The following is a 13,655-nucleotide window of genomic DNA, read 5'->3' as shown; positions in this document are numbered from 1 at the left end:
TAGTCACAGTCTTTTTCCAAGAGTAGAAATGGCAATTACTAGGCAGATAGTTTTCAGTAAAAGAGGGGGAGTTTAAAGGAGATGTGAGAGGCAGATTTTAACCCAGAGTCATAGAGTCTTATGACACGGAAGCAGACCCTTCAGTCCGACTTGTCTATGCCATCCAACTTTCCCAAGCTATATTTGTTTTATTTGCCTGTATTTGACCCATATCCCTCTCGAGCCTTCCTCTTCATGTACCCTGTCCAACCGTCTTTTAAGTATTGTATCTGCATCTATCACTTCTTTTGGCAGTTCTTTCCATATATGCAGCATCCTCTGTGTGAAAAAAAATTGTATTTTTGAATTTCCCTACCTTAGGGAAAAGATCTTTGCTATTCACCTAATGGTTTTTACTTTACAAAGTCATCATGTGTTGGTGCAGTTATGGTGGCAATGGTGTCTGTTCTGTATTGATCTTTGTTCTTTGAAAGGAGTTCCAGAGCAGCACAGCACATAGTCAAGGAGGCAAATTTAGAATTATAGTGTGAGACAACCTTTTGGCCTCAGAAAATAATTCTCTGTGAAACTTAATGAAAATGACACATTGAGTCACAGAATCGTAGAGATGTACAGCACGTAAACAGACCATTCGATCCAGCTCATCCATGCTGACCAGGTGTGCTAAATTAATCTAATCCCATTTGCCTGCATTTGGCCCATATCCCTCTAAATCCTTCCTATTCATATACTCATCCAAATGCCTTTTAAATGTTATAATTTGTACCAGCCTTCACCACTTCCTCTGGCAACTCATTCCATACACACACCACAGTCTGTGAGAAAAACTTGTCCCCTGGTCCCTTTTAAATCTTGAACCTCTCACCTCAAACTTATGCCCTCTAGTTTTAGACTTTCCTACCCTGAGGAAAATACCTTGTCTATTTACCCTATCCATGCCCCTCATGAGTTTATAAACCTCCATATGGTCACCCCTCAGCCTCTGACACCCCAGGGAAAATAGCCCCAGCTTATTCAGCCTCGTCCTATAGCTTAAACCCTCCAACCCTGGCAACACCTTTGTAAATCTTTTTGGAGTTTCACAACATCCTTCCTGTAGCAGGGAGACTGGAATTGCTGACAGCATTCCAAAAGTGGCCTAACCATTGTCCTGTACAGCAGCAATGTGACCTCCCAACGTCTATACTCAATACTCTGACCAATAAAGGAAAGTATACCAAATGCTTTCTTCATTATCCTATCTACCTGTGACTCTACTTTTAAGGAATTATGAACCTGCATTCCAAATTCAGCAACACTCTCATGGACCTTGCCATCAAGTGTATAAGTCCTGCCCTGATTTGTTTTTCCAAAATGCAGCACTTCACATTTATCTAAATTAAGCTCCATCTACTACTCCTCAGCCCATTGGCCCATCTGATCAAGATCCTGTTGTACTCTGAGGTAACCTTCTTCCCTGTCCGCTATACCTCCAAATTTGATGTCATCGGCAAACGTACTAACCATAACTGCTATGTTCACATCCAAATCATTTACATAAATGATGAAAAGCAGTGGACCCTGCACTGATCCTTGTGGGACGTTGCTGGTCACAGACCCTCAGTCTGAAAAGGAATCTTCTAACGCCACCATCTGTCTTCTACTTCTAAGCCAGTTCTGTATCAAAAAGCTAGTTCACTCTCTATTCAGTGTGATCTAATCTTATTCACCAGTCTACCATGAGGAACCTTGCCGAATGCCTTACTGAAGTCCACATAGATCATGTTCACTGCTCTGCCCTCATCTATTCTCTTTGTTATTTCTTCAAAAAGCTCAATCAAGTTCATGAGACACAATTTCCGACGCACAAGGCCATGCTGACTATCCCTAATCAGTCCTTGCCTTTCCGAATGCATGTAAATCCTATCTCTCAGGATTCACTCCAACAACTTTCCCCCCACCAATGTCAAGGCTCACTCGTCTGTAGTTCCCTGGCTATTCCTTACCACTTTTCTTAAATAATGGCAACACGTTAGCTAACCTCCAGTCTTCCAGCACCTTGCCTGCAACTATCAATGATACAAATATCTCCGTAAGGGCCCAGTAATCGCTTCCCATCTTAATCAATTTCTGGTAAGATTCCAGAAATGCCCCAGAATTTTTTAAATTACTAATTTCAAGTTAACTGTTCTCCTATAGTTCCTCCTGTGTCATTCTCCATTCATCCTTTAATAGCAGTGTTACATTTCCTAACTTGTAATCCACTAGGGCCGTTCCAAAATCTAGCAAATTATGGAAAATCTTGGCAGCAAATCCATTTTGCACCATAGAACAGAAGGATCTAGGAATATGCTTTCTCTGCTGATAGCAACTATTGAAGTTCCCCTCTCTTTCTTGTCCCTTGGTTACAGTTTATTTCTGATAGGTAGTCAAAATTCCATCTTGCAGACATCTACATACCATTTGGTCAAGGTTTTTGCCATTTCCTCATTCCTCGTGGTAATGTCTGCTGCCTCAGCTACCAAGCGATCATTACTTACTTTCATACTCCATTCACTTTTTTATGACCTGATAAAAGTTCACGTAATGTGTTTTTTTTTAATTTCCAGACTATTTTGCTTTCATGTTCCATTTCTTTTCTGTCTTTTTACAAATTTTAATTTCTCTTTTTGAGTTTTTGAAAGCTCTCCTGAGCCTCAGGCGTATTACTATTTGTTATAGCATTATAAGCCTCTTTTCTTAAGTTCAATAGTAACCACAGATGAATCTTTTACACTTTGCTTCTAAAGACTGAAAATATGATTATTTAACTATTAATTTCACCATTCAATCAACATTATTGTCTACTTATCTACTAACCGATTCAACCTTAACCGTGTCATGGAATTGACTTTGTTTTTAGCAAAGATTCTTGTTTTGGGCACAATTATTTCACTCTTAAAGTGGAAATTATTGTCACTGATTTTTCTCAAACAGAGTGTTGCTATTAGATCACTAATTAACCCTGCCTCAGGTCCAATATTAGATCTAAAATAGCATTTTCCCCAGTTAGCTCCACAAGGCATTGTTCCAGAAAGCTCCAGAATCTTATAGACCACCTTTGCCACTTTTAGTTTGTCAATTCTATATGAATATAACATCCCTCACATTGATGTTGTTAAAAGATTCAATTATTTCTTATTTAAAGCTCTATCCAATGGTGTAACTACTATCAGGCGACCAATGAACTACACACACCAGCATTTTCTGACCATTACTTTTCCTAATCTCCATCTGTACTAATTCTAGTTCCTTCTGAGACAAGATACTTTCTTTCTATTTTCCTTATGTAACTCTTTTATTGTGAGAGCTGCCCGTTTCGAGCTGTCTTTTCAGACTCTTAAGTGTCTTGAAACAGTTATTTCCAAAACTTGGCCACCATGCAACCATGTCTATGTAATAGTGATTAGTCCACCCCATTTAATACCATTTGTGCTACTGCTTTATATAGTACAAATATAAAGTATTGCTTCACTACTGTGCATGATTCATACATTCAGATAAATGATCATTAATTTAAATGTTAGAATACTATTCTTTGTAATGACAGTAATCACTGATGCACAATTATCTTTAAACTATTTTCCCTTCCTCCTCCATTCTTCTTGCCTTTTTCTTTCTTCTTGGCTAAAATACGGTATTCCTCTATGACCTTCACTTTTCTCTTTAGTTTTCCAGATTTTCTTTCCTCTGAACCTTACATAGAATAGATAGTTTCAACCCCCAGTCACCATCACCCTGGTTGTACTATTAACAAAAATGTCAATCACAACTAATGAACTGGAGGCTGTCTCAACAGCTCCCTTTTTCCCCAATATAGTGTCAGTGTCCCTGATTCAAAACCCCTTCTTTCCACTTATCTGTTTGAGTTTAAATCTCAAACCTGCTTGGCCCTCTGCCAATTTACATGAGGGTCAGATATTAATCCAAAGATTTTTAAACTTACAACTCAGTTCCTCAAACTACTTTATTGGCACATCATTGCTTGTTCTACCTATGTCATTGTTCCTATCTGGACCACAACTGAATATTTTTGTTTCACTCCGAGATCTTGTCCAAACACAAGAAAACTATTTAATCTTGAGACCAAGCAGGTAGCACATGAGCTGGAATTTCTGAGAAGTGGCAAGCACACACAGTTGAAAGAAGAAAAGACAGCATTGGTTGTTGGGTCTGGGTCTGACTGTTCACTGGGTATATTCTGCAATAACACCATGGCACTCTGTAGTACTTACTAAATAGTTTCCTGCACCATGTATCAATAGTCAAGCCATCTGCCAGACTTCATTCTCAACTAGCAAGACCTAAGACCTCTTTGTCAATTCAAGGGCTAAAATAATTGATCTTGCAATGATCACATTCCTGACTGTGGAGGCTTGTTGTGCACGAATCAATTGTTGTTTGTCCTACATTACAGCAATGACTATACTTCAGAAGTGCTTCATTGTTTGTAAAGTGTTTTATGATGCCCTGAAAGTGTCAAAGCAAATAGATTTCTTTCTTCCTTGCTTTGTTCCTTTATATAAGCCAAGCTTATATAAACCTTCAGTGTCGATGTGCAAGTAGGAAATGTATCTCAGGTGAAAACCTCATATAAAACTCATGGCTGTGCAGCATCATCATGTATGCCTTTAGCTTGGAATCAGTCATTGTTTTCTTTCATGTGAGCTTTGTAGAGACAAAAGCAAGTTTTACTCTGTCGCAGAAACACCTCTTTATGCAAAGCTGTGCCTAATAACAGGGTACTGGAAAGACAGGTCAGCTAACAGACAAAACTCAGCTGCATTCATTCAATAAACTGCAATGGTAGCATTTACTATGAATGATGTGCCAGCTGGAACATAAATTTAGCCTTCTTTAGAGTGATAGGTAGCCTGTGGGTTTTGGATGTTGCTTCATCATAGCTCGTAATAATCTGGAGATATTCTAAAATGTCTGCAATGGAGAGAGAGACCATTGAATGCATCTAATGAATTGTTTAACCTTGCTGTTTGGTTGTTGACTGGGAAAGTTGATAAACCTTCCCCAGGCTAATATCTGAGGCTGAACCTTATCAAATAGTGTTGTCTTGCTATCTTTGTGTCATATTTGAACCCAAAATAGGCTTGTGGTCACATATGCATGCCATCTCTGAGTATATCTCTGTATCAGTAACATGCTCTGCCCCTGCTGAGATTCTGCTGCTGAGACCTTTGCCAGTTTTTTTCGTTAACTCAAGACTTGACGAAGTCAATGTAGTCTGAGGTGGCCTTGCACATTCTACCCCGTGGAAATTTGAAGTCAGACAAAACTCTGATGCCTGTGTCCTTACTCAACACCTAGTCCTATTCAACCATATATTTGCTAAGTAAATTGGTTCCCAAGTTAAGCAACACCTCCATTTTAAAATTCTCATCCTTATTTTCAAATTGGTCTGTGCTCAACCTTTCCAATATCTGTATTCATTCCATACCCCACAGCCCTTTGTGTTATCTACATTCCTCCAATTATGATCTCTTGAATGCCCCAACTTCAGTCAGTCCAATATGAGTAGTCCTGATCTCAGCTGAAAGGACCTTAAAAGCTTTGTATTTTCCTCTCCATCTTTTTCAGCCTCTCTGCCTCTCTTTCCACTTTTAATCAACTTCCTTTTAGCCAAATGTTAGGTCATTTGTCCTGCTATCTATTTATTTGCTTTTGTGTCTTTTTTTTCTCGCAATGCTCCCGTGAATATAAATGGAAGTGGGTGTGACTTCTTCCAGCATGACAGAGAGAAAAATGGCTAAAATAACTTATTTGCTGTATAGTTATTTATTGGAAAATCCATTTGAGTTTGACAAAATTGGAATTCCTGTCTCCCACATTCTGTCATGTAGTTATGAATAAAATTAATCAGCTGGTCATGGTGGCTGATTTAGTTTTAAGTGTGGCACTGGAAAAGTACAGCAGGTCAGGCAACATCCGAGGAGCAGGAGAATTGATGTTTTGGGCATAAGCCCTTCATCAGTAATTCCTGATGAAGGGCTTATGCCCGAAATGTCGATTCTCCTGCTCCTCAGATGCTGCCTGACCTGCTGTGCTTTTCCAGCACCACACTCTCGACTCTGATCTCCAGCATCTGCAGTTTTCACTTGCTCCTATTTATTTAGTTTTGGCTGAGATTTTGTGGATAGTTTCTTTACCTTTGCCTACCAGCTTGTAGTCCACATACCATTCGCTATGTCAACCTCTACGAATTTCTGATACCAAGTTGATTCAGTTTCATTTTTATGATTGTTATGGAAGCATTTTGACAGAGATGAGAGGTGATACTATGGTACAACTTAAACCAGATTTGGGATTAGTCTATTCAGTTGTCAACTTCACACATGATACAAGCGCCATTTGCATTTCAGATGGCAAGCTGTTTTATAATGATATAGCCAAGTACTTACTTAAATTCTGAAGTCTCTTTACCTGTGCATGGTTGCTTTTCTACCATCTAGAGAGAAATAGAGTCCTGCTCTAGATCCCACACTTCTAGAATGCAGGCCACCATTTCTCCTTTCTCAATTATCACCAATCCCCAGGCCCAACCTCAAATCTTCCAACCATCCAGCCTTTAAATCTCTTTTGATCTCAGTTTCTCTCTACGAGGCCTCACTTAAATGAGGATCCATTCATTATTAGACATTGGTTCGATCTTTACTATTTTTTGCCAGCTGCTGGAGGTGCAATGAGACCTGGGTATCCTTGTACACCAGTTGATGAAAGTAAGCATGCAGGTGCAGCAGACTGTTTAAAAAAAAAAGCAAATGGTATTTTGACATTCACAGTGTGAGAATTCAAGTACAGGAGCAGCATTGTCTTGTTTCAATTGCACAGGTCTTTGGTGAGACCACACCTGGTGTATTTGTCCAGTTTTGATCTCACTGTCTGAGGAAGGATGTTCTGGTTATAAAGGGACTGCAACAAAGACTTATCAACCTGGCTCCTGAATGACAAGGCTGACATATGAAGAGAGAGTGAATCGATTAGGATTCTGTTTACTGGAGTTTGGAAGAATAAAGGGTATTTCATAGAAACCTATAAATTTCTAACAGGACTAGGCAGGTTAAACACAGGAAAGATGATTCTGATGTCCATGGAGTCCAGAAACCGGGATCACACTCCAAGGGTTGGCATTTATGACTAAGTTGAGGAGAAATTTCTTCATCCAGAGAGTGGCGACCCTGCAGAATTGTCTCTTACAGAAAGCATTTGAGGCCAACATTAATTGTTTTCAAGACTGGATAAGATACAATTCTCAGGGTGAAAAAGTACAGGGAGAAACCAGGAACAGGTTATTGAATCAGATGATCAGCCATGATTCATATTGAATGATGGAGCAGAATCAAAAGGCTGAATGGCCTACCCCTTCTCCAATGTTTCTAATAAGACCTAAGATGCAATACCTTGGACACCTCAGGCTTCAGTTTTCAAATAGGCAGGTTATGCTCTGCCTCACTCACCAACAAGCTCAAATTGACTGAACTCCAACCAATATTCCTGATATTTATTTTCAAACGTTTTACAATCCTAATTTTCTGAAATTAAACAATTACTTCCTCAAAAGAAAAAAAATGACAATGGACTGTGAAGTATTTACATTCTTATCTTTTCTATTACTCCCTCACCAACTGATGGCAATGCTAACCCTGACAGAAAACAGAAAAAAAATACCTGAAGAGATTTATTACATGTATTTTTCTTTTCAACTTCTGGTGTAAGGTAATCCTTCACAGACATTATTCCATTAAAAGTTCTCTCCTGCACAACTGTTAAAGGTTTGTCAAGAAGTAAACAGAGTTCAACTTTGTCATGGGCTAGTTCTTTTAATTTTCAACAGTAGAATGGTATGTTGCCCAGCTGAAATGTTTAATTTTTAAAACATCAATACTAGTTGGGGCTTGATTCAGTTAGTAAAAGTCTTAATGTTTAAGAACAGTTTATGGCTATGTTTCAGTTCATGTTACCATTGTTTTATGTTCAGTTATCTTCAAAGTTGGGACAAATTGAATGGAATGTACATTATCATTGCATCAAAAGGTTTACAGAACATGTGCACATAGGCTGATGATTACCCTAATCAATCAGCTGGAATCCTATCTTGCAGGAATGTTGAAAAAAAACTCCATCAATGTTTTTATTGATAGCCTTACCTAAAATGTTGCTGAGCTGCACAAATTAGAAGAAACTCAGCAATAGTTTTGCTATGGAAATGCAAACATGTGAAATAAGAGTTAGACCATTCAGCCCCGAAAGTCTGCTCCACCATCCATTAGGTTCATGGCTGATCTGCCTATATATCAAAATTCGTGTTCCTACCTATTCCCCAGTAATCTTTGATTCCTTTGTTTCTCAAAAATCTATTTACCGCCAACTTCAAAATATTAAATGATCCCACCTTCAGAGGCAGAGTGTTCCAAAGACACCACACTCTCTGAGAGAAAAAAGCTCTTCTCATCAATTTCCAAAAAGGATGTTTGCTCATTTTTATACAGGGCTACCCCATTCTGGACTTTCCCACAACTGTAAATATCCATATTGTCAAGACAATTCAGGATCTTACACACTCCAATCAAGTCAACCCTCACTCTTCTAAACTCCATAGACAACAGACGCAGCCTGGAAGAAATTGAGGACTGTGGATGCTGGAGATCAGAGTCAAAAAGTGTGGCGTTGGAAATGCACAACCGGTCAGGCAGCATCCGAGGAGCAGGAGAGTCGATGTTGCAAGCATCAGCCCTTCATCAGGAATGTTGGGAGTGACGGGGGCACAAGGGAGCTGAGAGATAAATGGAAGGATAGGGGTAGGGCTGGGGGGGAAGGTGTCTGGGAATGCCATTGGTGGATGAAGGTGGGGGGAGGTGATGGTGATAGTTCAGAGGGGATGGTGGCAAGGTGGGAGGAAAGATGGATAGGTAGAACAGTTCAAGAGGGCGGTGCTGAGTTGGAGGGTTATATCTGGGATAATGTAGGGGGAGGGGAAATGAGGAAACTGGTGAAATCGACATTGATTCTGTGTGGTTGGAGGGTGCCAAGGCTGAAGATGAGGCGTTCTTCCTCCAGTCGTCGGGTGGCTAGGATTTGGCAGTAGAGGAGGCCCAGGACTTGCATATTCTTGGTAGATTGGGAGAGGGAGTTGAAGTGTTCAACCACGGAGGTGGGGGGGTGGTTGTTTACAGCGTGTGTCCCAGAGATATTCTCTGAAACATTCCACAAGTTGGCATCCTGTCTTCCCGATACAGAGGAGACCACATTGAGAGCAACTGATACAGTAATTGAGGTGTTTGGAAATATAGGTAAATCTCTATTGGATGTGGAAGGACCCTTTTGGACCTTGGATGGAGGTGAGGGAGGAGGCATGGGCACAGATTTTGCACTTCCCGTGGTGGCAGGGGGAGATGCTGGGAGTGGAGGATGGGTTGGTGGGATGCGTGGGAGTTATTGAGGGAAAGGTCTCTGTGGAATGCTGATAGGCGTGGGGAGGAAATACATCTCTGGTGGTGGGGTTGGTTTGTAGGTGGTGGAAATGGCAGAGGATGATGCGATGTATCCGGAGGTTGGTGAGGACCAGGGGTTTCTGTCCTTGTTACGATTGGAGGGGTGGGGTTCAAGGGTGGAGTTGTGAGAAATGGAAGAGATCCCCCCTTGTGACCCCCACATTCCTGGTGAAGAGCTTATGGTCAAAGCGTCGGTTCTCCTCCTCGGGTGCTGCCTGACCGGCTGTGGTTTTCCAACACCACACTTAGACACAGCCTGTCTAACCTATCTTCATTAGCAACCTGCTCTCTCGATATAAATTTAGGAAGTCTTCTCTGAATTGCAATGAATGCATTTATATCTTTACTTAAATAAGGAGGCAAAACTGTGTTAACCTCAGCTAAAATAAATGTAGAAACATATAATCATATTTCTCCTGAGCCAACTGAAAAAAATCCAGACTTAGTAAAAACTGATCACTGTCCAATGTTCTCTGGTGCAAGATATAATTTATTTGAAGAAAGGTTTGTCTTCATGATCTACCCATTACATTGACCATACAGGCTCAAATATAAAGGATTAAGCATTCTTGAGGGAATATGAAAGAAAGATTGAGGGCAAATTACATGCCAGGTTCTGGGGACTAAATTTTGGCTGACAATTCACTATTATACTGAGATATGAAATTCTAAACTCCAACCTTTCAGGTGGATGTTAAACATTTTCACTATAGTCTTAGAGCAAGAGAATGGAACAATACTTTTCTTTCCCCTGTTAATGGACTAATTCACTAATCATTTCATTCACTGATTTATACTATTACTGTTTGTTGTAGCCGGTAAGCAGAAATTAGTTGCTGTGGTTACATTCATTACTGCGTCAAAAATATTTTACTAACTTTGAGACATGCAGAAGTCATGGAAAGTACTATACAAATGCAAGTTTTGTACTTTGCTTGGAGCACAGTTGCAAAGTACTGTAAAATGTGAACTCAGTTGTTGACAAAGAATCCCAAATATTTGTGCTGAAGTTTAGTCACGTGCAAACATCATCAATGGTTCAAACAGTTAAGGGAAACCCATATGCCCTTCCAAAAAGATGAATTGGTATAGTTTGTCTGGGAATCACATGACACAAAACAACAATAAAAATTCTACATTTAAACTATTAGGAATAAATTGTCCACTATCAATCCACAAATGTAAAAAAAACTCCGCTCAGAATTGAAAATATAAACAGAGATTAAGACCCAACAGAGCTCATAACTTAATTTTAAATTGAAGTTCTGACTTCTAAATGGTTAAAAAACAACAACTAAGGTGGAATACATTTTAAAAAACACTTTTGGATACTCTTTGTTCATTCAGGAATCAACAAGAAAACAACTTCCTTTAATGCTCCAGTCTGATGAGGGCAGGCTTTAGACGAAGGCTGCAACTGCATATAATAACAGCCTTCAAATGTGTTGTACATCACTTTAAGTGGATCTCCTCTCAAAACAAGCACAAAGGAGCTAAGCGAAAGAGCTCGGCTTTCCTTTATCTTTCTGACATCCACTGTCTCGAGGCAGCATGTTGCACTGAAATGCTTTGGGGAGCAGTACTGCTGTTTCTCAGTGTATACCATGTATTACCCGCTGACTCTGCTTCATTCACAGGCTGCAAGAATGTCCACTATGACCTGGTCTTTCTGCTGGATACGTCCTACAGCGTGGGCAAGGAGAACTTTGAAAAAGTCAGGCAGTGGGTGGCCAACTTGGCGGGGACGTTTGATATTGGTCCAGACAAGACGAGAGTAGGGGTCGTAAGCTACAGTGACAAGCCTCACACAGAGTTCAACTTAGGCACTTACCAGAACATAGAAGATATCAAGCAGGCTGCAGCGGGCATCAGGTATCGCCGAGGGAATACTGTGACTGGAGAAGCCATTGGCTATGTCACCTTGAATAGCTTCTCACAGCAAGCTGGTGGGAGACCCAATGATCCAAACATTCAGAAAGTAGTCATTCTTTTGACGGATGGCAGAAGTCAGGATGAAGTGTTGCCCAATGCCACATTGGCTCATTCTGCTGGCATCAGGCTGTTTGCTGTGGGTGTTGGTGATGCCCTTAAAGAAGAACTGGAGGAGATTGCCTCAGAACCCAAATCAGCTCACATGTTCCACGTTACTGACTTCAATGCCATCGATAAGATCCGAGGAGTGTTGCGACAAAGACTGTGTCAAAGTAAGTACTTACTGTTTGTCTTGTGGCAAAGATGATATTACCTAACCATTATGCAAAACAACTTCCATCATTTTAATATGATAATCTTCATATGCCTGTGAACATTTGTCCTTCCATTTTTATAATGATGTTACAGTGATTATTGATAATTACAAACAATGTCAGAAGCCACTGCCTGAGGCTGTAAAACACTCATGATTGGATAAGCAAAGATCGTTTTGGTGAAGATTGTCAAATACAGTCTATATTATGTGTGATATTGTCAATGATTTCTCAGGATTGGGCCTGAATTAAATCTTAGCAGTGAGATGTGGAGTCAAATAGATGTTCCACTGCTCTGCTTTGGTGTGGCCTAAAATCACTCAGTTTTTACAAGTTGCCAGCTGACTGGTTAGGCTTCTTTGGAGATGGCCAAGGGCATGTGGGAGTGATGTGAATTCAGAGTGAGAGCAGTGGAGTGGAAGAAAGCTCCTCTTCAATTGAAAAGAACTCTATAATAATTCATTGTTTTGTGGGAACCCTAAAGGTGATTTGACATCTGGAGAAAGTAGGGGGGAATTGAGGACTGCAGATGCTGGAGATCAGAGTCAACAGGTGTGGTGTTGGAAAAGCACAGCCGGTCAGGCAGCACCTGAGGAGCAATAGAGTTGACCTTTCGGGCATAAACTCTTCATCTGGAGAAAGCACCCAGCCCTTTCCCTGTGAAACAAGAACAGCGATGTTTGGGGAAACTTAACAGGTGTGACAACACCATTGGAGAGAAAGCAAGATTAACATTTTGAGTCTAGTGATTCTTCTTCATAACTGATGGCAGATGCTGCCAGACCAGTTGTATTTCTCCATCAATTTCTGTTTTTTGTTTCAAACTTTAGCATCCAAATTCTTTGTTTTGCTTCAGCCTTTTCCCCATGAAAATTGCCAAGCCAAGCATGTAACACCTGCCATTGCATATTGAAGCAGCTTTCCACTTGGGTTTGGGCAGCTGTGTACAACTCTCACTCGCAATCCCTACTAACAACCATGCCTGAAATGTGAGTCAGCCCAGACATTGTGTGTTTGTGATCTCCACTGGAATCTCCTCTACCGATCTTTCGTTTGTGAGGTGAGGTATACAGTGCACGCAATTGAAAATGCCTTCACATGTCCTTTAGGAGATCTGCCACTTAAATCAAACATTGGTAACTGGAAAAGATAAATGAACAGAACTACCAGCTTTGTATCAAAGATTGTTCAATCTGACAAGTTGACTTGTCTGAACGCCTGTGGATTTGTTTGTGTGTGAGAGGATGTTCAAGCACGTGAGGGACAAACCACTAGAGGGATATGGTAATAGAATTAATTAAATTAGGGTAGGAGGAGGCTATTGTGTAGCACGAACATGGCCTTAGACTTGTTCGACCATGTAACATGGTTCTATGTTATAAATTCAATGCAGTGTCTGTTTCTGTGCACAAATAACCATCATATCAACTTGAAATAATGCCTCACCATGTCCACCCTCTTCCAAAAAAAAACATTCAGTTCTTAGATTGATGAATTATTTCTTTACATTATTGTTCAATGTGAATCAGCCATTTGTGGGAAAACTAGTTCATTTTGTTTGTTGATGCTATGCAATTTTAATCTGCAACACTCCCAACTATGTGTAGAAATTTACAAAAAGGATTTTGTTTTTGTTCTGGAATTGATTTTGCTTTCATGAATTGAGCAGATATGTGGTAAGTGAAGGTTTGCGCTTTGAAATTTATTTCCCTTGGATCCTGAAGCCTGGCAGTAATTTTCACAGGGTATTTCTTTGTGACTGTTCCTGCTCTGGCACTGTCACTTTACCATAAAAGTGGAGTGGATGGAAAATCAATCTTCACATAAGCAGGATTTATGCAGAAAGCTTCTTCCAGCAGATCAGTTGAAACCCTGAAGCAATCAACCT

The 13,655-nt window shown here is 40.2% G+C and overlaps 1 protein-coding gene across 3 annotated transcripts in view; it reads left to right on the top strand.

The window, feature by feature from the left end:
- col22a1 (collagen, type XXII, alpha 1) overlaps positions 1-13,655 on the top strand; it is a 284,019-nt gene that overhangs the window by 19,541 nt on the left and 250,823 nt on the right. For all 3 annotated transcript variants that reach the window (XM_087986621.1, XM_087986620.1, XM_043687857.2), the window contains exon 3: positions 11,159-11,725. In XM_087986621.1, the coding sequence (XP_087842747.1) occupies positions 11,159-11,725 (567 nt within the window). The remainder of the gene's footprint in view (positions 1-11,158; positions 11,726-13,655) is intronic.

The sequence above is a fragment of the Chiloscyllium plagiosum genome, unplaced genomic scaffold (genome assembly GCF_037043375.1).
Source record: "Chiloscyllium plagiosum isolate Xiang-an unplaced genomic scaffold, Cpla_swu_hap1 HiC_scaffold_4, whole genome shotgun sequence".
NCBI lineage: Eukaryota > Metazoa > Chordata > Chondrichthyes > Orectolobiformes > Hemiscylliidae > Chiloscyllium > Chiloscyllium plagiosum.
The sequence above is the reverse complement of the archived record's forward strand: the minus strand, read 5'-3'. Positions and strand labels throughout refer to the sequence as shown.